Source organism: Argiope bruennichi, chromosome 2 (genome assembly GCF_947563725.1).
Source record: "Argiope bruennichi chromosome 2, qqArgBrue1.1, whole genome shotgun sequence".
NCBI classification, from domain to species: domain Eukaryota; kingdom Metazoa; phylum Arthropoda; class Arachnida; order Araneae; family Araneidae; genus Argiope; species Argiope bruennichi.
In genome coordinates, this window is record NC_079152.1 from 34,692,187 (window position 1) to 34,719,077 (window position 26,891).

At 32.0% G+C, this 26,891-nt stretch overlaps 1 protein-coding gene across 1 annotated transcript; it reads left to right on the forward strand.

The window, feature by feature from the left end:
• The first annotated feature begins 973 nt into the window (after nt 1-973).
• LOC129959672 (uncharacterized) lies at nt 974-19,409 on the forward strand. Its single transcript, XM_056072563.1, has 5 exons — nt 974-1,146; nt 14,488-14,614; nt 15,631-15,773; nt 16,707-16,830; nt 19,137-19,409. Exons 1-5 carry the CDS (start codon nt 1,113-1,115, stop codon nt 19,360-19,362), a joined length of 654 nt encoding a protein of 217 aa, XP_055928538.1. The 5' UTR covers nt 974-1,112; the 3' UTR covers nt 19,363-19,409.
• The last annotated feature ends 7,482 nt before the right edge of the window (nt 19,410-26,891 follow it).

Consider the following 26,891-nt stretch of genomic DNA (forward strand, 5'->3'; position numbering starts at 1 on the left):
TGTTTGTATAAACAACAAAATTTTTATAAAAATAACACGTTTCATTTATGTTATAGTATATAATTAAAAACAGAATAAATTTTAGCAGAAAGTAATTATATAAACTACAATAAAAATTATTTCTTTAAAAAAATGAAAATTAGAAGTAAAAATGAAACGATAATATACCCACACTTTTATAAAAACAATATTTTTTTCAATTTTTAGATAGCCTTAAAATCCTTTTCTCGGATACATTTTGTAGTTATTTTCCGGAAATACCAGACCTACCAAATAATAAATAATAACGATATAACCTATCAACATCGAATAATTACAAGTTCTAATATTAATGCCAATATTTATAAAACAAATGGAACAATGTAAATGTCAGTTATTCAAATGTTAATATATATATATATATATATATATATATATATATATATATATATATATATATATATATATATATATATATATATATATATATATATATATATATATTATATTTATTGACGCAAGCCAAGCATGTGACTGTATAAGACGTAGGCGCAATAATTCATTTTTGGCTATTTACTATTAAGTGACATCGTATATGAGAGTTTAAGAAAAAATATAGAAAAAAGTATACTTCTGTTTTTCAAAAATATGTAATACATATTACAATTGAAACTTTTGTTTTTAAATATTCGAATCAAAATATAGTAATTTTAAATTTTATTTTTAAGAAACAAGGCAAGAGATCTCATTGAATTCTAATAATCTCAAAATTCTACTCTTATTACCTTACAGACATTCTGATGCATCGTATTAAATAAAAATAATTTCTTTGTGAGGTTAAAAAAAATCTTCAGTTATAGTGCTTCTTTTTCCCTTCTGACATGCGCAGACTAGGCAGCATTTCCTTTCCTCATTTTTAGACTCATAGAGCGGATCTGACGGAAGTGACGTCACGATGGCTTCTTGCGCTGTCAAGGTGACGAGCGCTATTTCTTCGTCATACCTCAGAATCCGCCGAGTTCCGAATGAGGTTAAATAGCTGACGCTCGGCATCAGAGCTGAGTATTTTTTTTTTTACCTGCCGCTTTGTGCTGCGTTCAACGTGCGATTTGTTTTGGATAGTTATCTTACCAATGGGCGTGATAAAGACCTTGTTTATACTTGCAGGTAAGTTGTTGTTTAGTTTAATTTATTAATTATCTGCTTGGTGTGTGGTTTATGGTTATCAAAAGACGGTTCGTCCTTGTTTATTTTCACTGCTAATGTTGTGCAATAAATTTTCGAATCTTCTGCGATAAACAATCTGTAATTGAAAAATCATGTTGTTAAATAAACCATGCGTCGAGTTAGTAAAGGAAAAAGTAATGAATACTTTTATAGTACGTCTCTTTTCTTAAACTCGTTGTTGTTTTGATGCTATTGACTATAGTTTTTAAACTGCAGTTATATGCTTTAAAATTCCTTTTTGATTTACTTTATTTTATTAAACTCGCGTTGCTTAGTTGTAATTTAGTCTTTCTAGCTTTTCATCTCTTGTATTGTCTTGAGCGAGTTGCTTTCCAAAACTCCTCATATTTAGTCTTTTAAAAAAAGTATTGGTTTTTATAATCGTATATAAACATTAACCGCAGTACCTTTTTTAAGTACTGTACCATAACTTGCATTATTGTTGAGCTTTTTCATGACTCAGTTTTACGCTTTTAGCCATTTGGATTTTGTGGACATTCCATGTTATGATTTTATTATAAATGGACTCTAAATATTTTATAGAAAGTATTTACAGTATATATATTTACATAATATCAAAATTGAATCATTAATGATTTGAAATGCTTCATAAGTTCTTGAAACTAAAGGCTCTTTCACATGATAATGGGTTTTTCTTTTAAACAAGGTTTTCAATCTTGCCGTTTAAAGACTGTCGTGCTAGTGGTGTAGGATAGAAGAAGAATAATTAGTGGGACACATTATTTTCCTGCCTTTTGGTTTTATACAAGTTTGACTTATTTTATTTTCTATTGGATATTTTCTTGCATTAAATAACGAGTCCTTTACCGTTGTAACGCTGTTGGCATGCATCCTATGCTCATTACTTTTACCAGCCTTTCATATAACCTTGCTCAAAAAGTAATGTATCTATACCTTCTTTAACATGACGCCCAGAATCGTGTTAATGATATTTATCACCGATGTTAGATCTGGTCCTTGCTCCATAAAGCCTAATCAAAACAAAGTTATCTGGTGCATATTTCTACTATTTATTGTACGATATGTATTTCGTTAAATCTAATCAATCGCGCAAAATTAAATCGTAAAATAATTTTGAATACACTTTTGATTTCAAAATTGTTTTTATTCCCATTATATCAGTAATTTTATTTTGAATAGTTGCAGTGTGTATTTTCAACTTGATTTAAACAAGTCAATAACGTTGGAAAATGAACGTAAAATGAAACGAATGAAAGCTAACGTAAAGTGTCTATACAATTTCAAATGGTTTTGCCATACCATTCTAAATGACCCATTACTGGATTCTTGTATTTCTTGCAGTTTCCACATTGATTCGGCTTGGCACAAAGGTCCATAACTTCGTAGGAGGGTAATAATATGCAGCTTCTTTGCATGCGTTCTTTCAAAATTCTTGAAATGCGATATACGAAATTAATTGCGATAATGTATTTAGTTAACACACATTAAGGCTCATCTTTCAATAATTTCAGTGAAATCTGGCAGTCAGTTAAGTTTCGCGATTTTAACTTAATGATCTAAATTTTAACCCAATACAAAGAATCGGTAACTTCGTGAAAATGAACGTTGTCATTAACTTGTTAATATTTTTGACTTCTTCGTTTATAATTGGCGTTGTCTCAGAAGACACTCGATGTCTATAAATATCATCATTAAATGAAATTAACGAAACGGGTGATCATCTGGCTAGTTATATTGATGTTGATAAAGTTATCGCAATTTTTTAGTAAAAGTATGACGTCTTTAAACTATTTTTTCAACTGGGAGTATACCTGAATATACTTGTTATAATAATGTTCCGTTTTAACTAAACCAAACCAAACCAAACAAATATACCTGTCCGAATCTAGGGTATTGCTAGAAATCCACCATGACTACATGATTTTTAGGACGGTTATCAAAGTAATCCTGGACTCGAGTATAGGAATTTTGCTCTAGGCATTTCAAAAACGTCTTGCAAAAAATTCAATAAAGTGCATTCAAAAGGGAAATAGGTTCTAATATTTAAGTTATTGATTCTTCGACATAAAACGATTAAATGACTTCACTTTTTTTGACTACTCGTATTGCAGTTCTAGGGTAATGCTATTATACGAACCTTCCTAAACGTTATCGATGTTGTTTCGGTCATGAGTTTAATATTAAATCATTATACGATTATTTTGCATCCAAAATCAATGCGACAACTCCCTTACTAAATGTTTATACCGAATTCGGTTTCTTTGTTGATTTCCGACCCTAATTTGGAAGTCACTCGCGATCCTCATCAAATTGTTCAGCAGCCCTTGTTTCAACAAAAAGACCCGGCAACTTCTTGGAAATGTTTCTTGATGCAATAAAATGGCAAATTCTGTGTATTCAGCTATGTCTCCAGGTGTGCTTGGAGCAATAATCAATTTAGAACACTCTTTCAGAACGCATCCTGTTGTATCAACACAGTCCGATTTTTTTCTGAAAGTTACGGTTGTTTTATAATTGAAGCATATTTGAAGTAAAGACCTTTTCCGTGACTACATTCGGGGCAACAATGATTCATCCTGCTTCATTCATTTCCGCCTCTACATGAGCACGTTTCTCTTGAATTCGATTAGTTTCGAAACTAACAAATGTTTGTTTTTAAATTTGTGCTCATTTCGTTAATTACAAAATTTGAAATGATTGGCATATTGTCAATGTTGTTTCCAATTTTCCAAATGAAGATTTCCTATCTGGAAGTTTATTTCATGCCGCATTTCCAGATTCCAGTATCTGAAATTCATGCATTTAATTGCATTAGACTTGTCGAACTGCGCATAGATCATGATTAGCTTTGTGCCAGAAGTGAGCATATATTGTAATTCTGAATGTAAATAGTACTTGCAGAATCGTCCCTTTATTCTAATTCAAAAATTAGATTTAATTTCGTGCTATAAATAGCATGAGACTTTTGCTGCTTCTAGTGTCCATTGAATTCTTGTATTGGAAAACTGGTTGTTCAATTATATTATTGTTATTGAGCTAATTCATCATATCGAATAAGAAATTAGACTGTGAATTGTTAATGACGTTCTTTGATTTTCGGAATATATAGGCAATCTTGTGAATATGCGCGCTGTAAGAAAATGATACTGTGCGCAGATATAATTTGTTCTATTGTCTAATACAATATGGAAAAATTTTATCTGCACCAGAAACCATTCGCCCAACTCTATGAATCTCGAATCTTGAGTCTTGATCATCTTCAAATTATACCTTTTTATTGAATCTACATAACAATTTAGTTTCAGTTTTGAAACTACGTAAATGCTACTAGAGATTCATTTATTAAATGCTTGTAATTAAAATACTGAATTATAACTTGTGCAATAATGTACATAAATTGCACTTTTTAAATTGTTTAAAATGTCGGTTATCGATTAGGTCATGTTAAAATATAGTGAATATTCTAGCCAATAATCTCGTCTGTCGGTAACATATACAGGGAAACCTAATATTTATCTAAAAAGCCATTAATGTTCGCTCTATTTTGGGACGCCATTGTTCCACTTTTATTTGCCACAACTATCGACCGTCCTGGTGTTTTCATGCAGGGTTTTGTTCTGAATCTTAATCGCTTATATCATTCTCTGCATCCGACTCGGTTCTATGATTTTTGACTTCAATCGATAGTCGTTGATGACTTCTGTGAAAGCAATGATTGCTTCAGGCTTGGCTTGACTTAAATGATGCTGGCTGTCATCTTGTATTTCGTTGTAACCATGGTTCGAAACTCCGACTTTTGTCTGACAAACCGAAACTTTTTCTTTTAATAGTTCTTAATTACTTCTAGTATCTGTAATTGAGTTGTATTTTTGTTTTTCTCATACAGATACTGTCGATATTTATAATAAAATAGCATAAATTTATTTCGTTGACGCAGATGTTAAATGCCTTGTAATGACGTGAGCATTGATAACTTTCATTTTGACAACATATTTTAATGAAATGCAAAACGTCTAAATACTAATTTGCAATATTTTTATTACTAGTTCTCAATAGCTTTGACATCCTGTTGCTCCGTCAGCGTTGACCTCCTGTTTGGACTGTTGCAGTCGAATTCTGTTTCTCGTAGTCAAACGTACTCTAAAATTGATTTTAAATACGAGATTGATAGTTATGAAAAGTTGATCAAAAACTCCGTTTTGATGTACTTTTCAGCTATTCCATGGCAAGAACTCGTAGCAGTTTATTCTGTCGCTTCTGCATGGAATTAAAATGCAATTGCTAAAGCTAAAACCCTATTTTTATCTGGAGTGATGAGCTAGCGAGTGTGGAATGTTACAAATTCATGTACGAGGAAACGTCATATCCACCAAATTTTCTAAGTTTCGATAAAAAAGAAATTGGAACATAAATGTTTCTTTGAATTCTTCATTACAGAAACGAAACGATTTCCTATGAGTTTTAACTTTAATTGGAAGATTTTTCTGTCCATGTGACATTTTATCCTGTTTTTTCTTGCTGGATCTTATTGTCATTGATTAGCCAAAATTGTAATGATTCACACTAGAAATGCTGAAATTTTTGTAATTAAATTTAAATGCGCACCACATAAATTGGTTTCTTTTGCAATGATTTATTCCTTCCATAATGTTTTCGGACTCTTAAATGGAACTAATCGCTGAAATCGGATTGAACCAAATAATGGTTCAGTCACGGAAAATAATTGACAGGATTGTTTCAATTTGACATAAATGGAGAAATTGAAGGCGTCAACTCATTAACCTTCGCTGTTTGTCCGCACACTTATAACCCCCCTCATTTTTTTTTGTTTAAAGAACCTTTACAAGTTGTGTGACGCCGAAACAAAAATAGAATCGTTCTTCCCATAATAGCGCAGATGAAAGTGAAGGGGATATTTTTGTAACTCTGACCAGAGTTACAGACGGCGCTGGACAATTATATTTACTGAAATTTTAAAATATTGAAGCGCAATTTCGATGCACTAGGAAATGGGCTACTCTAAAATCTGACAGAGGAAACTGCGATTCCCTTTCTTCAAAACGAATGGAATGGAAACAAATTTCTCCAGGAAGTCAACATTTCTTTTTTCCGAGCTGTAATAAACGCTTTTTAAGTACTCCATCGAAAATTGTCACTTCAGTCCTTGGCGATTGAAAACTTGGAAATTAGCTGAGTATTTGGAAAATGAAAGGTTCCCTTTAAGCTACTGAATGTTGACTTCATTTTCATGCATTTCTTCACTTCATTAGTTGATTTACTTGCGAAGCAGTTCGATATAAAAGTTGCGCAAATTCAAGTGTTGTATTTATCCAACTACTACTCGGAATCTTAAGATCTTTGTCCAGTAGATTTGAAATATCGCGTTACTATAAGAAAACGAATTTCTATGCGCTATTCTAAATTTGTACTCCTTCTGTTTCAAAGCAGCTAGTTAAACCCTTTCAGAGCTGATTATCATCCTCGCATAGTCAGATGAATGCATATTTAAAAAGAAATCGGGATTATTACCAAACTATATCTAGAATATGTTGGTCATATTTTCAAGACCAAATTATCAGATAAGCGACTAGTGTAGAAAGGTCCTCGTAACTTTTACTTCGCTGATGCAACGCAGGATACGTAAAATATTGCATCCAGGAACTCTTTGTAATCATTTATATTGCTTAATTAGGGTAATGAATAGGAAATATTTCTACTCTTCTCCGTTATTCGATTTTAAAACTTCGCAATATTTGTCACCTTTATCCAATATTAACATTACGGATCCAAGAAGCTGGCTTTAGTTCAACATCGTATTATTATTCAAATTGCACAAAACTATTAATCTCGTGCGCTATGGCGTTTGACACATGCATGAAATGATTTAATATTTTAAATCTGAAATTAAGTAAACTTGAAACGCAAATATCGCTCCGAAAAATTAAATATCTCGAGTGTCTTTTCTGTTACTATAAGGTGCTGCAACATCAATAAATGTCCCAAAATGGGATGAATTGTCCAATTAAGATGTTAAATTAATTCATAGTTCAAGAGGGTAATAAAATCGTTTCGAAGAAAACGTGGAATGATTATTATTATTATTAAACTGATCATATTCAACATTTAAAAGTAACTTATCACAAATTAGACTATTGCATTTAAAAGTATTAATATATGCCAGATATAAAATGAATAGAAAAGACTTCAAAAGAAATTAATTTTAGACACTATTTTTTTTTTCTGTTGTCAGAATGGATTGCCACTGTTGAAGTCAAAATTGTGAAGTAACGAAACCAAAATCTTATCTTGGATCCGTTGAAAGATTTAATACATTCCTGCAATCGCTCTGCATTGGTATCATCGCAACTAAGTGCACTTGTACTAAAGTGTTAAATGTTTTGCTGAAATGTTTTATTAAGCATCATAGCATAGGGTGTGGTAGTTTGTCATCGAAGAAAAATTTTCATAAATTTCTTAGCATCTGACAATTATAGGGAAGAACGCGTAGAACGGTATTGATCCGATCCCATGCTGGCAACTTCCCATCCATTTCTTGTTTTCTACCACAGTTTTAAATTTTTTTTTTCGCCTTTCAGTTGTCTAGAATTAAAATGATTCAGAAGAAAGGACTGAATTAGGAGTTTATTACTATAATTATATCGCCATATAAAAGCGCGCTGTTTGAAATTTATATTTCTGAACGCGTCTCGTTGTTGTATAATCTGTCAACTTTTTATATCGTCTTTTTATTGATAAATCTATAATTTTTTTTCTAGAAGTGAGATTTTCGTATACATCCAAAAAAAAAGTCGCTGCCATATCTTAATTCCTGTTGTCAGTCTTTTTTTTTTTTGTATTGTCAAAACGGTTTAAGCGGTTAGGTTTTCCAAGAATAATTGGCTTGATAGATTGACTCGCACTTTTTCATTATTTGTGGAATCTCAACATTTGGCAATGCTGTCCTTTTTCAATAAGAGTTAAAAATTGTTCCGTTATAAAAATCGGTTGCCATTTATGATACGAGGAACGTTCTAATCAAAGAATAAAATATTTCGATTGTTAACCAAAATTAATTTCTTCTAAAATATGCTATACAAAATTAATAAACTTGCGAAATTTCTATTTTTGGTCTTCATCGTAATTTAACTCTTTGCATATTAAGTTTTTTGTTTAAATGTTTCTAACTTTGATATTCACAATTAAAGGAAAAACGGAACGTAAAATACTTGTTTTAAGGGAAATCTGGATATAACCAACTAGAAACGTCAACTGTAAAATTCGCAATTGCAATAAACAACGTTTGAGCGACATTGAGATTAAGAGAATGATCATTACAATAAGTCGCCGTTATTTGATTCACACAAAGGTATCAAGTAATAAATGTTGAATAGAAATGGAGCAAAGAATTTTTTCATTAATGTTAACTTTCTTAACTTCCCCATTTTCTTCAGGAAAAAATGAACTTTTCTCACCCTTTTCAATTTGCATTGAGAACTAATTCTATCCTTTCACATACATTCTTATTCTATTGAGACTGCAAATTCTAACCATAGTTTCTTTTAATTTAGTGAAATCGGAAAAATATTCTGAAAAAAATACGGAAATGAAATTTTTGCAGTATCGCTAGTTAGCCCTTTGGGTGCATTTGATTTATCAAAACGTTCCGTATTTGTTTCCATTTTTTCCGTAATGCTAATACGCTTAAGTCGTCTCAATCTCTTGCAGCAGTAGCATATATTCTGAATAACTTTTTTTACGTAAAAGTTGCCGCTTTCACATGATAAAAAAAATTAAATGCTCTTCAAATACAAAAGTCGTTTCAAATAAATGTGGAGTCAAAGGGTTAATAAAATCTTAACCCTCCGAACTTTTAGAAAAGAGCCACCAGTAGTACATGCATCAGGTGCTCGGAATAGGATTAAGTTTCCTACGGAGGGTCCTTGGAACCCCACCCACAAATTCGCATTGCCTTCTCGCATAACTTTTTAACTAATCTTTATACAAATAGTTTTAAATTCCAATTTTTGAAATGGAAAGTAAAACCTTTTTAAAAATTTGGTTCTACTGGTTAGAATAAAAAAAATGCGCATCTCGTATATATTTTAAACAAAGGAAAATAAACGATTGTTAACATAATCAAAATTAAAAGGATCAAACAATTTGTTTTAAAATCCAACCTCTTTAGAATTATCAATGACTTTGTATTAATATGATTTAATTTTTCAACTTTATTCGAGTACTTAATTGGTACTTAAATTTAATTTGAATAAATTTGATTGCACGGCTTTTACATTTACAACAGCAAAAATAAATTACAATGCTGCAAAGAAATCTTTCGAGGGTTTGGGTCCCTCCAAAGTTGTGGGCAAATGCTTGTTTTTCTTGCTTAATAATCTGGTATGCAAGAGTTAATCTCTTGCTCTAACAAGATATTTGTATTTGAAACCATAGACCTTTTTAAATTTTATTCTCTATTAAGACTAGGAAGGGAAATAAATGGGCCTGGTCTAATTTTTAATAGATCTTTTATGAATGTGCGTCTAAAATTAAATAAGAAAGGCTTGAAGCAAGAAATAGGGTCAAAATTCGAGATTGTCATAGTTTTAATATTTGAAGCAATGCCCTTAATATTCCACATACTAACAAATTATCTGATCTTCCAAGTATTCTAAAATCGAAAGGCATGAGGGAGGGGGATAATTTAACTAAGTGGAACTGAGAAATATTCTATTTAATTTTATTCAGTTGAACAATATTCAACATATGAATAATCCCAAAAGTAGGCTTATTTACAGTATTTTAGGGAGCTGCCAGCATTTTAATGTTTCACGATAGTCTTATCAAAACGTTTTGGCAGAGTATCAAATGGGGCAAATGGATACATGATCTTTCTGTTTGCAGGTTTTCTGGATTATTTTGTGTTATTATATTGATTAAGACCCTCTATCTACGAAGGATCAATCGAACCTCGATATGTCTGAATCTCCTCTGTTGATCGTAATTTGAATCGTTAAAAGTGTCACTAACTGGAAGTTGATTTTTAAAGGGAATAGTTGATTTTAAATATTGATAAGCGTATAATTCCATTTTAAGATTCGGTTCTTGAATTCTTTTCTAGGCTGTCTAAAAAAAACAACGGCTATTTCGGTTATTTTATTGCAGTGAAAGGCCACGAAGTGCTCACAAATGCTAGTAAAAAAAAGTGCTTTTATAAATGCTCAATCCAAATAGAAACTGACCTTCCAACCGAAATTTCTTAATGACTATTTATATATGCAATTATTTGTATATAACTACTTAAATTTGCGGAAATTGCATTTCGAAATACTGATTCCCTTGTAGTACATTCTCCCAGTAAGGAACAAATTCATTTATAAAGTCATTTATCAAAACTTCTATCGGTAACAATTAACATTCTCAAAGTTACAACATAAAATTTAACTTTATACTGACTTCCAGCGTAAGTCATTATCGAGTATTACCAACAGTTACCACAGCTCAGTTGTTCATAGATTCGATTCATACATATATTGCGTGTTATCGAAGAACTTCTTAATGGAATAATTTAAAAGCAATTCGAAAAGAGTTCCCTTTTAAGTGTTTGCATCCATTTTCGTAAAATCGGTAGAATTTAAAAACGGTGAAATATCGAATACTCAGAAAAATAAATGCTCCTTATTTTTCAGTTTTAAAATCGGCCGAGGAATTTCTTTAATAGAATCTTCCGAATGATTTTAAAACTTGAATACATCGTTTCAAAATGTAAATTAACTGCTATTTGTTAATAGTTGACCTTGACCAGACTAAACAATCCCGAGTTTCTTGCAATCAAACCTTGTGTGTGTGCAGGGGGGGGCGGGGAATGTATTTTATAATTCTAAATTCACGGGTGCAGTGCTGTTGCAAGTTATTTAGTTTGAAACGGTGCTATGCAATTCCTTTTCTTCGTACCATCTGTTTTGTTGGGCATTTTAACCTTCCATCCACGAAAGGTGACTCCCGCATGATTTAATGCCGCTACTCGATAAGCGACTCTCACTCACCACTTTATTTTTTTTAAAGAAATATTTGTCGTGCATCGAATTTCCTCAGTAAATAAACACGGGATACGTTTAAAATATCACGTGTAGGTTTAAAGATTTAATAAAGTGTGTGAATATAAGTTTTATACGCTAAATTGTGTTTATAATTTTTGATTGGACATTAGAAATCCACCAAGAGCGTTATAAAACGCCTGGAGTTGCTGGTTCGTCCGCGCAAAAATTGCCTCTAGGGCAAAGGGTTAATTCTTCAGATCTTTATAAAATAAGACCTTTCGAGTTCTGCGCATGCGTAGCGTGTAATGTCAGCATCTGGTAAAAGTATATACTTGAAGCAACAAAGGAGTGGGATAGAATAGTTTCAAGATAAAGCGATGTATAAAGCCTTTCTTAGTGAAAAAAAATGGGGATCATTTTCTTGAGACCTTCACTTGCGATACCTTGAAATATTGCCAAAATATTTCCTCCTCTCCGTCTTAAGCTTTCAAAACTTTTTATCGGTCTTTGACCCGCTTTCGCCCCTTACGCTAAACGAACCCCCGTCCCCTTTCTCCCGAAAAATAATTCGGGAGGGAATTTTGGTAAGAACGTGCGTCATAACTTCGAACTATTTCGTATGTAGAGGAAAAACAGCCGAGAGGAATACTATTTTTTCTAGATGAGTCATTCCCATTCTCGGCGAAAGAGGTAAGTATTGGACATGCATCTGAAGTAGCATCGGCTCCACTTAAGAATATTTTAAGAAGAAATAGTATTGTGTTAGAATTTTACTTTCCCATAACTGTAATGAAATGCTAAGCAGTTCTTTCTTAATTTAAGGCCCAGTGACACCAGAACTCCGAAAACCTTTATGCTCCCTTTGTCAATAAGTTAAATGGAGATCCTGCATTCTCGAATTTTAAACGCTTGCCCCGAATTTTACTTGTCTATAAACATTACAGGAGAGAAATTTAAAAATTATTCAGAAGCTGGATAAATATGGAATCTGTTACCTTAAGGAATGACGAGGACCGTTTAACCTGAAGAAAAGTAGTAAAAGAAATCAAGTATTTGACATTTTTAAAAAATCGGAAGCGAACAAAACGATTGTAAATATCCCCGTTTAAATATTTTGCATTTTGTGCTATATCTGCCAATTACCCGATTTTTTTTTTTTTTTTTTTTTTACCTTCTCACATTGAAATTTAGAAAACTTTGTCAATTTTTAGCACTACGCCATTTCAAAATTCATCTTACTGTCAATTGTCATAGAATTTGTTTAAAATGTTAATTTCTGTGCTTTAGAAGGGAGGCAATTTAAATTTCTTCCTTTAAAAAAAGATTAAAACTATGAATATTATAAAGTCGTTATAGGGCGGTTTTTAACTAGTTTTTCAGTAACTACTTCTGCCCTTTAATAGGGCATGAGATTAACTACTTTTAAACTGTAGGAGGGAGACTCCCCTGATATTTTTTGCGAGTTTTCTATAACCAACGATACTTTCATTGCAGTATGCTGAAAGAACAATCGCAGATGAATTCGCAATTTCACCATGTTTTCAAGGTTGAGTCTATAAAATTGAATAATTCACTCTACAGTTGCATTACACAAAATAACAATAAATAATGGTCGTTGTCTATTTCTAAACAAATATAAAATTTTTAATGCCTTACGATTGTTATTTGAATTAAATGAAGATTGAGGATGTTTCCCATTGCACAGCACGACATTATTAACTTGAATTCTGACGACTGTTACATAATTAGCCTAATTGAAATTTCTTATGAGCACAAATGATTTTTCAGATTAGAACCTATCTTGTGAAATTTTTGCAGCTTTATGAAGACATTTCATGAAATGTGTTTGAATTTCAATTTGTTTTCTTAAATATTAAACTAAATGAAGATGACGAATGAAGTCTTATCTTTATCGAGCTTTCAATTATTTCTTTAACTCATCGTCCTCTTCTGTTGGCGAAAATTTGTTTTCCCTCTATTTTTCGCCGCATTAAAACAATAATAAAAAGTCAACTAAACATTTACAAAGCGTTTTAAGTTATAGAATGAAGGAAAACGTTTGAAGAGCGTTACGGCCGCCCTGCAGAAGTTTCTCTTGAACCCGCTAAACGCTTTACGGACGACGAAGAGGTTAATTTTACTGCTATAATATCAGTCTTGTAAAAGATACTTTCGTGAATAATCAATGTCAACATAAGCAGAATTTCTGTTAAGGCTTATGGCGCTTTTAATTCTAGAAGAATATATTTGTTACAAAATAACATCGCCAAAAGTTTAAGAGGATGTATTAATATAGACAAAGAAAAGATCAAGTTAGATTTTGATTGGCGTTTCTCTTTTAGATGTCTAGAGAGCAAACTACATTCAACGATCCTTTGTTATGATTTCTTCGTTTTTCTTCCTGTTATAAACGGATTCCCTGAATAACCACCAGAATCGGAAACTTGATTTTACAGGAAGCGATGAGTATTTCGCAATAAGAGAAACTTCAAAACGATAGAGGGAAATCCCTAGATTCTAAAAAGCGCCACTTGTTGGAATAACCTGTTACTGTTGGATAAACGTTACGGTGGTAATAATTTGAGCGATCTGTTTTTAAAGCCTTTCAAAAAGCTCGAAATGGATGTAAAATGTCAAGGCGAACAGCAGAAATGCATTCTAATTACCCCCAAATGTTAGGTTTACTTTAAATCCTACATCTGAGCAGTTCTAATTGGAGGAAGGTGGCAGTTTGTAACCTGTATACATATATTGTGGCAAATTCATCTAGAATTAATCCACACTTATCGCTCAATTGTAAAATTTTGTAATTCAATAGCAAGATACCCAATTTCTAGTTAAAATCCAGAAGTAGTGCATAAAGACTTGCATATCAGTCTTTTGTAGAGTTTTTTCGTTACCTAAATAAGGCGCTTTTGAATAATGGAAAATATTTTAATTACAGTATATCTCAATGCTGCTTTTCAAGCTTAAGAGATGGATTAAGTATATAAGTTTTTACGGCAGGAAATGGGGTGGTAAAGACGTTGAGAAACTTCCACAGAATTCTTCATTCGTGAATTTATTTATCTTCATGGAATTTTATATAAACTGTTCCGTGGTTTTTAATTCTTTTATCGACTTTCGGAGACATTTATTCGTTAATGTTATTGAATGAAAATATTTCCTTGACTAAACTACTCGGTTAATTTGAAAAAATAAACATTTTCATTTTCAAAGTTTGTGTGCCAAAGTATTTAAATGTGGTACATTGTCTTTCCAGCCCTGATGGCGGTAAGCCATGCAGAGTGTGGCGTAGATGATCTGAGATGTTGCCTTTCCGAGTTCCTGCCATTGGTCAGTCCGGCTGGTATCCGGCTAACAAAAGAGAATTTAAATAACACATGCAAGTAAGTGTTTGTCGAGTCATTGTTCCAAATTTTATGCAAGCAATACATTTACCCAACATTTTACATACAGAATTAAATGTAGAGGACCGAGGTCCTGAAGATTTGACCGCTTTTAACATGATGGAAGTGTCGGAAGAAAATTAATGAATTTTAAAATTCTTCGGTTCTTTCGACTGTTAACTCCTCGGCTTCAGTAATAACTGATTTTCGATTTCTAAATATAGAAATCCAAACTCAATTGACAAAGAATTTATCGGTCGGTTTATTTTCTTGCTATTCGATTTTAAAACTATTCTCTTGGTCATAAAGAGTAGTCTATAAAAAGATTCCTGTCGATTCTATTTTACTTGTATACAAAATATTAAAATCGGCATTAAATGGAAACGTTATTTTCTGCATATTGGATCTCCACGAATCAGTGAAATGTTTAAGAGATTGTTAATGCGATAGCTGAAACGCAAGTTAGAATAGTAGAATTCATTAAATCGATTATAAATCCTTCAACCTGATCTGTAAACGAAAACATGTGCTACCAATACTCCTCTCGAATAACTTTGGTTGGTATTCAAGGAAACCAAGACTTCTGTTGGTCAAAACACTTTTAATCTGGACTAAGATACAAGAGAATATAGTGTATATAAAAATACATTTATTGTTTAGTTGAATAAATTGACATTATTTCGTAAATCGTGAACGTATAATTTGGATTTAGCAAATTTTGCTATGTTTAAGTTCCAGCTGCATAGTAAGGTATATGCAACTTATTTTGAGTATGCCATCTAATGTCTTAATACTTCCCATAAAAACTGGTAAATTCCAATTGAACTATTGCTTACCATTCTAAAGATTGCTACTTGATGCCAAGTTTTCGTCCTTTTGAATTATTTTAACCAAATCATACAAACTTGATATTTTGATCAAATGTAGTCTTTAAAATGATAGCATTGTACTCAATTTAAGCTCGTATCATATTTTTAAACTTTTGTATGTTGTGTAAATATTTGATATTCTTTCAGAGTTGCCTCCGGCTCACTGGAGTGTATCGAAAACTTTTCTGACCACTGTGTGGCACGAGGGAACGACAAACTGGAAGGGAATCTCAACAAAACAAAGGTCTTCATCGGCCAAACATGTGGAAATAATTCCAAGATCTTGGAAAGTGAGTATTGCTTGCCGAGAGAATTTACCTCAATTTTATATTATAATTCAAGATTTTATAATTTGAATAAATTTTTGACTATCGTAAAATTTGTATTCCGATTAGTTCTAGATATGTTAAATCTTTTCTTAATCTGCCTTTTTTTTTTTTTTCAAAATAGAGAAATATAAAATTTTGCGACTTTTCTCAGAATATCTAAAATGGCTGTAAGCCTAAATCTCGCCATTTCTTCGATCTAGTACTTTCAATTTGAACCAAATCTTTGAACTCTTGGTAAGATTTCTTTGCTTGTAAGATAAGTAACTCTTGGTAAATGTATTTTACCATGAAACGCCATTGATCAGCAAGTTCCATGCTATACTGTTCTGAATCTGCATGTGTTAATGAATACTTTTTCATTATTGGAAGCTGTCTATCGTCTAGCAACTCTTTAAACCTCTGAACACAAGATCTATTCTCAAACATTTCTGGCCAGTTCCTTCATTTTGTTTATTCGAATTTTTAATATATTAGGACAAAATTTAAGATTTTCAACAAGTGGGAAGGAAACTGTAATTGAAAACTGAATCATTCTACTGAAATTCTGCGTCATGCTTTTGAATCCGATACATGCCGAATTTTTATTCCTAAATTTTTTGAACAAATATACTTTATTTAGGGGACATTTGCGGGTTTTAATGTTAATTGAACATATACTTTAACTCATACTTCAGCAAAATAAGATAGCAGACACTTGAAATATGCATTTTTGCTAAAACGTAATAAATTAAAAGTTCTTTGAATTGAATATTTTCTGCAATGTTATTGAAATTAAACTTTTAATTGGATCATTATAGCTAGAAATTCCTGTTCTGTTCTTCATTTTTGCTGTGCGTCTCAGAAAAATTCTTTGCTTTTTTTTTTTAGTTTAATATCATGTTCATTTTTCCATAGGTGTCGAAGAATACGAAGATTGTTTTACGAATGCTTCTTTGGACTTCCAAAAGTGTTACAATAAAACATTGCTCCCAGGCACTGTTGGCGATGACGATGAAGCAAAGTGGAAGGCCGAATGCTGGTGAGTATTTGTTAAACAAATCTCTTTGACCTTCAAAATAGTGGTGTAAATTAAGTGACATTGTATCTAAATAGCTCCACACAATTCAATCCTAATAGTTTTTTTTTTTTCAATGTTATTTCGTATTTGAAAGAAATTCAGACTGGAAAGACTTCGATAAACTTGAAGTTTTGTCTTTAAATCTATTGACTTTTTTCCCCCTTGTAATGCGCATATGCGTACAATTCTATACAACCTTGACAACAAAATTTGTTTTAGCTCTTAAAATCTACCAATATTGATCACTTTTTAGGTATGCTGATTTCAAATTTTCTTCCTTCGACTGTGCTTCTAGTTTGTCTATTTGAATTGTATTTTTTTTCTTTAAAGCACAAGTTGTTCCTCAAATAGAAGAAATAGCATGGAAAAGAATATTTATGTAAAAACAAGGTCTTGTGATGGGGGGGGGAGGAATCGCGTACACTTGGTAGCTTTAGCCACGGATAAAAATTTAAAGATTAGATGACTTTAGAGGACTTAAAGTCTAAATATGTTTCGGAATGAATTTTTGGAAAAACCTCCGAAAATGGTTATTTTTGAATATTTGCACCAAAAAAACAAAGACGTATAAGAAACCAAAATATACCAATTAAATGGAAAAAGCCTTTTAAATTAAAGGGTTTTTTTGTTAAAAAGATATAAAGCAAAACTTTTTCTTTTGAATGTTTATCAAGATTTTCTGTAAACTTTACAGATAGCTTAAAAATTATCCAGTTCCTGAATTAAAAAAAGTTCTATTTCTATCCATTCTTTAAATATTAAGGATCTACTGATAAATAACGAGAAACTTTCAGGTTGCGAAGCTCTAAAACAAATTTCTAAATGAATAAATTACTTATTCTCTAGTTCAGGAATTACAAAGCACATCAAAAAAAATTATTAAACCATATTTGAACAAATATGCATTAGATTTTATCTTGAGGTTTTTTCTAAAGAAAATTCTATTAAAGATTCAAATTTGAGAAAATAGCTTTTAACAATAAAGCATTAAACCGTATATAAATGCAAATATAAAATTGTGTAACTTGCCAAAAAATAGACTTGGGGAAAAAATTTAATTGTATATTTGTTCAAGCATTATTACTTTTATTCAATTCTTATTTCGCAAAAAAGGTGACTCCGTTGTAAAATCTCCCTTTAAACAATTTTTATCTTCTCAGTCAGCAAAGGAACTATATGAAATATCCATGCTTTGTATGGAGCAATATCCACAATACAACAGGACCAAATACTACTGGATAATAAAGGATGACCAGCCGGAGAGAACATTGTTCTTGGAGAATAAAATGTCATTTATGAAGTTCAGTTATGAGATGGTAATCTTGCCAACGCTGCATATATAGCTAGAATTAATGAAACTGTTTCATGAAAACACTTGATCTGGATAGTCTTTATTTTGGATGCATTAAACAAAGTCTGGAATAATTTGGGAAATTGAAAAGGGATTTTTCATATGAGCAACGAAATCAAGAACTTCATAAATTATTCTTAGTCTTATTCGTGGAATCTACAAAATAAGTGCAACATCTCGCTTATATTTGTTGTCAAGCGACTTCTAGATAATATGAATTTAAACTTTATTAAATAGGTTTCTGTTCCGAATTGCCTTAGATGCTATGGAGTTGCAAAAACGAGATAAGGAGTTAGTTATAGGTGTTGACGCTCTTAAAGATTGATGGTTAGAAGCAAGTTTTATTCTGTTAATGTCGTATTTCATGGGGGAAAAAAAAATACCATACTTCTAACGGTTTGCATTAAAAAAAAAACCCATCGTCATGACTAGCTATGGAAAGTCGCTGTACCTTGGACGCTACGCCATTGTATTAAATGTATAGTATCGATGTAGAGAAATGGTACCTGCAAAAGAAAATGTACTTCCACAAATTTTTCGTTTCAATAGCAGATTAGATTCCGAGCACATGCTCTGTTAATTTTTATGGATTAAATGCAAGTTTCATCTATAAATGTTCCTGTATCACAAGTATAGCGCAGCATTGCCATAAAAATGGCTTTTGTGCCAAAAACGCTCAATCAGCAATGGCTATGAGCAAGTATGTATGCAGCTATAAGGCTGTACAAATGCAGCTTGCTTCACCGAAGCGAATTAGTTGACTCGTATTTTCCATTTCAATTAAAACTATTTGTATTCGCAACTATTTTTTTCTATGCAGATTTGTTTTAGATCTGACCTATCGTTAGTTTCATGGAATTCTTATAAATTATCTATGTGATTTCTCCTGATTTTGTGATTTTTCTTTCTTTTCTAGCGAGTACAAGAACTTGTTAAACTGCGCCGTCCAAACTGTTGAAACTTCTTGTGGTATTGCAGCGTCTCAACTTATGCAAAATGAGATTGTCAACCTGAATGGCATAGGTCTAGAAGTGGCTTGTGAAGAAGTCTTTGATAAATGTTCCAATTCAGGGATGATGCTGGCGTCATCCCTACTACCTTTCATCTTGCTCCTCGCTCTTTACACATTTAGATTTTTGTAAATGTATGTTCTCTTAATCCCACTTTTAATAAATTGTTTATTTTTCTATTCTGCTGAATCTTTTTGTTCTACAAATTGAATCTTTGAAATCAACATTTTATTTATCACGAAAATATTTCTAATTCTTGTAACGCAACATGTCGTATATTCTGCCGTTTGAGATGTGGATATTGAGCTACAAATTTTATAAATATCCTTCATTATTTTTTTAAATGCAGTAGGGTAATTATTTCAATTTTCCTATAACTTCAGTACAATTTCTTTAAATCGTACATTTAAACTAAAATTTACTCTTAACAGACTTGATTAATGGGAGAAGCTGCCAGGAAAGAACTTTAGAATCCTACACTTTGTACATTTTACCTTAACTTATCTATTGTTACTGTTAAAGTGCCAATCTTGCACAAAAGTGAGAACTTGTCTGTATAAATTCCGCGACGTCTTGTTATTTTCTCTGCTGTATTTTTAATATCCATTCGAATGGTATTTTATTGTACTTCAAAATTAAATCTCAGTTAAAACTAAGACGTTCAACATTAAATACATTCTGCAAGAACATCCCCCATGTTCCAAATTATTAAAGAGCTGCAGATAGCTTTTGCGTCAAACACAATTGTTTGGTTAAGCAACGCTTAATATTGGGCGTTTCTAATTAAACTGAACATGTGTATTGTCCATTCTAGTGACGTATTTAATTGAAATTCAGTGTATGCGTTATGAGTATAAGGGGAGGGAGAACAACTTGTCGCATTTTCACTACTAGATGGCGCTTTTCATGAAATGTAGGATAGTCGCTATGCAAATTAGAAATGTTTAAAATGTATCCAAGTTGTATAGTAAAATTGTTCTTCGACAAGATTTAACTCGAACTCTACTATTCAAGTTGCTCCATCAGAATTGTAATGTTTCAGCTGCACATTCAAGAATATCAGCATTTGAAAGATTTGTGAAAAATAATCTTCATCGAAGAATAGAGTGAAAAAGATGACTGCTAAATTTGAAGAATTGGATGTGTTGTCAGGAAGTGAAGTCGATATAACCGTGTTGAAAGGACTTCCTGTGTTATAGTTCTCGAGTGGCGCCGTATTTGTTTCGCTCTTGTCTATGGCTCGAACGATTCTACGATCCCTTTTAAAATGCTTTCTACAAAGGCTCGAACTGTAAAAGCTGCACCCTCAAGACCTAAAACGATGCATTTATTTTACTTGCCTATTTCGTTGACGATGCATGATCTTGGAATATTTTGAGATGAGACGAGGGTAATTTTATTTTTTCAGAGCAGTGAATACTCGGAACTATTGCCTATAGGGTACTAACCTTTCTAATTCTGTACATGAATAGCCCCTATATCCTGATTAAATTATTACATTGCTGTGGTTAAACTGCTTATTTCATTCTTATGAGACTTTTTTTGTAGATAACCCCGCAAAGGCTAAAAAATGCTTTCGTCGTAGATGCCTGCTACTACAAATCTTCGCGTCAGCAAGTAGTTGCTTTCCGTCTTGCAAAATCGCGAATAATTAGGGATTACTTTCTGCTAGCAAACCATCCTGCATTGCTCTACATGTGAAGGAATTGCTTCGTATCCATTCTTGAGACAACTAGTTAATTTAGAGGCATTTTCTAATTACCAGGTCTCCTCGGTCTACTTGAATCCCTGCGATTTTTGGTTCAGAGGGATTCGCGTAAGATTTTGTCTGTGGAGAATCCTTTCTGAATCGAAAGCAAGAATAACAACCTGTGTGGCTGCAACTCTGCAAGAAACATTTCGTGCTGCTATTGAATGTGACTGACGCAAATAGAATACACATTGAATGAATAGAAATGGAGTTTTGTTTCAATTTTTTCTTTTATGCTGTACCGATTTATTCACTTGTGGGCTAAAATTTGAATAAATTCTCATTGTGTACCTTTTTCCTAAGGTTACAACAACGTATGACAAATTTTAAGCAAAATTCATCGACCAGAATTTGTACAATCTATGAAAGGTCATTTGAATTATAACCAACCTATGTATGGTGAAAAAAGTAACTGATTTCTTAAATGAGGGAGCAGTCAAAAAATTAATACATGAATGGCTCGAAATTTTAGTCTCTCGAAATTTTCTTTCACTAACATTTAGATATCCAAAAATGTTAACCATGCAATATTTTAAACCAAAATATTCTTTAAACTTGTTTACGAAATAGAACAAAAACCTAATATTTAGTTTTACAGAAACTATATAGTGAAACATGCAAGCCGCGAATAACTAGTTTCAGTATTATTTGAAAGTGAAAATAAAACTGTTAAGCTATTAAAAAAAAGTGCATTTTTTGAGACTGCACTATCTAAAGGGGCTTTCTTCTAACTTATATTTAATTTCTTTTGCAGTGTATGTAGAGATAGTTGGTGTTGCTTCCCTGAAGTGAAGACAATTTATCAGAGTAGCGGAAAAAATCACTTTTATAGCCCAGATTATAGCTTTTTATTACATAATTTTTCATGTAGCTACGCTATCTGTACGTTTTTATTTTATGGCAGTTATTGGGCCATGGATTTTTTCAATACTACTGATTGTAAAATATTCCTTGTTCTGGTGATACAAGTAATTTGTAATGCCAATATACAGGGTGTTCATTAATTATTGTCGGGGTTTCCATACCTCATAACTTTCGAATAAAAAATATCACGCAAAAACCGATTACGTATTCGTAAATTACAACTCAAAGAATTTTATTAATATTAAAGTGTAAAGCTTGCGTAATATTTTTTATTCGAAAGTTATGAGGTACGGAAACCCCGACAATAATTAATGAACACCCTGTATATGTATTTATATCTGACTTTCATTTTTTTTTAGTTATTTTTATGAAATGTATACGATTTATTCTTTAGACTTCTCAATTTTGTATTAGCCAAAGAATATTTTAACTTGACACAATTTGAAGAGCTACTGACATTTATATGCATCTCTCTTGAGGGAAGAATCGTTCCGTATACGAATAATATTTTATAGCACCTTGAGCATAAAATTCTTGGGTGTTAAGACTGAAACTTTAATTTTTTTCCCTCTAAGCCGTTGACTTCGATTAATGTACTATGATATTAAAATTCTCACTACGAATTTGTTGCAGAACGATGATTAACGCTCTTGAATATGATAAATTACGGTTAAAGATGGTGTAACCTTTACTTCTCTGTGTATGGTCTGCATATTTGAACTTCATTATGAAGAATGCAGGTTTTATAATGCATAAAATTAAAGAATCCATTTATTGGTGCATTTCAGATGCATACTTATTGAATCTTTTCAAATTGAGACACGGTGAAATGCTATTTGCTGTAGTACATACTATTCTAGAAATTAATTACGCATAGATTGTTTTAATAAACATTTTCTAAAGATGACTTCGAATTTTAAACATTATTTCAAGCTCCGTTAGTTCTTCAGATGAATGATTCATTTTAATCTAAACTAATATCTCTGAAAGGAAAAATCAAATTTGACGTCTCTTCGAAACGCTGATTCATGTTAAATCGTAAACAAACGGTGCATTTCATTCTGATCAAATCAAAAAAATTCGAGTGGCGTTTCCACTTATCTCTCAAGGCTTTCTGTCGCAATCTGCTATAAAACTAAAATATTTAACACTGGGATGCTATGGTTGCGAGTTTCTTTCTCGTGGCGTGAAATATTGCTTCCAGTGAAGCACTCATTGTACACGTAGAATATTTTGTAAAATTTATTATGCGTAGTACTACATTACGACTTTGTTCAAAAAGATCCTGATTTTATTCTCCGCTAACTGATTTACCCAGATTTGCTCAGATTAAAATGGTTCTTATAAATAACTTTTAGAAATGAACAATTTAATTTTAAAATTAAACCTTTATGTACAATAATAAAATTTGAAAAGTTGATATAACTTTCTTTTGCTTTAAATATTTATCATATATTAAGCAGCATATAAATACAAACTTTTAATATGAAATATTATTTTGCATAAAATATATCCAAAATTTCCTATAATTTGCAAGTTTGCTTTAATTAAAAATGATAAAATGTTATAAGGAATTTAATATCTCCTAGTTTGTAGGAAAATTATAGTATTTTTTCTTTCTTAAATTATAAATATTATTAGAGAATAATATAAAATGTAGTTAATCATTGTGAATAGCAATTTAAATCATACATGGAATATGATAGCAGCCAGTTTTTAATAATGAATTTCAAACTTCATTGACAATAAAAAGCAAGTAGTCAAATTTTCAATAAACAGAATCTTGGAAACAATTTTTCATGTTAAAAGAAACAACTTTTAATATCAATAATGTAAAATAAATCTTAATGAACTATTTCTGATTTCTATCTTTCGTCTATTTTAAATCTAGTTTGGAGGCCGTAGTGGCCTGGTGGTAAAGTCTCGGCTTCGGAACCGGAGGGTTTCAGGTTCGTGACCCGAAGAACCGTCGTGTAAGGGGTCTGTTGCACCTTAAATCCGTCAGGACTAAAGTCCTCCCGCTGGTGTGGTGTAGAGGGAGGGGGGGGGGTGCCATATCAGGTGTCTTCCTCGTCATCTGACCGCGGTTCAAAATTACGAGTTTCGTCCCAAAATAGCCCTAGTGTTGCTTTAAACGGGACGTTAATATCACTAAACTAAACTAAACTTTAAATCTAATTTTAAAAAATCTTAGATCCATGCATGTTTTGTTTTTACAATACACTGCTTGCACATTGGTGTCATAATTAAATAATTAATTTTTTATTAATTAAAAAATTATTATCAAATATTTTTTTTTTTAATTTTCCCATTGTTTTAAAGTATCTGTGAAGAAAATTTGATCAATAGTTTTGATTTTAGTTTGTTTCCTGTTTTTCTTAAATTTAATATACATCTGCTAAATACAGGAATTTCGAATATTAAAATTTACCTGGATTTATATACTGTTGCCAGTTTCCTTCTCCTCGGTTACAGATTAAATAAATAGGTGGACTTTTTAAAAGCCAAAAAAAGGCATCGAAGGTAAACAATTTTTATCCAGGAGATGAAAAAGCAGAAAATTATAAATATACGAGGTCTGTAAAAACGTACTTTCTTATTTGGAAGAATTAAGCAAGACAGTTCAATAATCAATGGGTGTTATAGAATATTATTGCTACCGTGTTCTTAAGTAATTATTCTTTATTTAGCACCATTTTTATTATTTCAAGTATATAAGCACTATCTATATATAAACAGATGTGACTGAAACTCAAAATTCATAAATCGGTGTTCTCTTTTAAAACTCTTATCAACACGCACTCGCTTCATTTCATTTGTTTTGACCTTGGGACTAAAACATTATGTAAAAGTTACTGGAAGACATTTACAATAACACACGATTGCAAAAACAGTAGCTACTTCTTAATGTGATTTTATTAGAATTTTGATGACATTAACCGATTGATAACGATAAACGAATTGGGTAACATCAGTAACATTTTTTATCACATTACAAAAAATAATTACAACAGGACTTCTATATTTTTTTTCAAAAATAACAATTAAAAATTTCCTAATTGTTTCTTATCTGCAATTATTTCTTAATTGCTCACTTTTAAATTGTATGTGAGGCCTGGGTAACCTGGTTGATAGGGCGTTGGATTCGCATCCTTTGGGTTGTGAGTTTGATCCCGCCAGCCGAAGACTCTCCGTGTGTGTGTGGTGGCTGGCTGACATATAAATCTGTCGTGGTCTCTAAGTCCTATATGCCGAGAGTAATACCACTGGGGGTACTGGATCAGAGGTGATCGTACTCTGGTTCAGGTCTGAACCACAGAATGAAAGAATGAATTGCATGAATAAAGTCCACCCCTTAAAAGGAGTTGTGACGTGTGAGTAGCTAAATCGTACTCTTGGCCCTAGATGGCGCTACTGAAATGTAAGAGACGTAAAAATTTTGGCTTAAATTCGCTAACTTAGTAAAAACGGGCTCGTCTATGAGAAGTGCCATCAGAAACAACAACAAATTATCTGTTCTTATATTAATTTCTTGAAATTTGCTGAAAGATGATATCAGGTTTCAAAATACCAAATGCGTGATTCATTTCGATGTTCGTTGGTAGTGTTTTTTCAATGCTTCTGTCCTTGTCTGACTTATCAACGTATATTGTTTGAGCTTCTTAGCGATTTTTCAAAATATTATATAGAGGCTGTGAAATTTCAACCTGCGTCATAGCGTTAATGTCTTTCATTTCAAGTAAATTTCTGATTGTTCAGAATTTTAATTTTGTATTCAACACTTAAATCAGTTGTGTTTTTTTAATCCATTTTGCTTTCGCAATTCAATCGTTTATAGTACTGGTTTATGGCTGTTTGGATTTCAATTCACACTTGACATGGTAGTTATCTTTTTAAATCAATCCAGACCACCCTAATTCCGATTTAAATAATAGGAACCTCATTCTATGGGAAATATGACCGTCAGATGTTTTCTTAGAAGTGAAGCGAGAAATGTCATGAGTGTCAATATCTAATTCTGACTTAAAATAAAGAATCTGTCAATTATATATTTCAAAATGGAAATATAAATAAAATATTTATAAAAAGAATATTTTTGTTTATATTTGAATACGTCAATTTGGGATAACAGTATTTCAATAACGTGAAAAGGAAAGATATAATTAATCGTTATCACATTAAACGGCTTCTCCTGTAAATCTTTTTGAATTCTAGTAACATTTAGATCTTAAACTCGGAAGATGTGTAACTAATTCGTAAAATATTTTTCTTTTATTATGAAAACAAACAGATGAATCAGCAATGATTGAAAGTAGAGCTCATTAAATGTGCTATCATATACCTTGAATCTTTAATAACACTGCCATTTCTTTTCGTTAATTGTCGTGTACTTATTTTTTTCTTATTTCACAGACAAAGTGTTAAAATTATGCTTCATCATCTCCAGAAATTTATTCAATGATGTTGTGATAAAATATATATATTTTCACGTTTTCGTTATGCATGAGTTTGTTCTCATAGCTTCGAGTTTAATGAAGCATAAAACGAATGATGGCGATGACACAGCAGTTCAGGTTACAAAGATATTCCAGAACTTGAATACTGGTTAACAAACGAATTTTATTTCAATATTGGATATACACAGGATAGCAAAATAATATGAACACCCATGAAAAAGGCATGGCCCATTTCAAAGAAGCAGAACTCGCAGGTCATTTTGCACTCGTCTGCCAGCTGGTATTATCAGTAATAATTTAGTTTTAGTTATGTTAACGTCCCATTGTAAAGAAACAGTAGGGCTATTTTGGGACGTAATTTTGAACCATGGTCAGATGACGAGTACGACACCTGAGCTGGCACCCCCTCTCCACACCAGCGGGAGGATGTTTGGCATGACGGATTTAACGTGCAACAGACCCCCTTACACTACGGTTCTTCGGTAGAATCGGGTCTCGAACCTGAAACTCTACGGTTCAAAAGCCGAGACTTACCACCAGGCCACCGCGGCCCTTATATCAGTCATAAGTGTTCTGGTATAATATGAAAT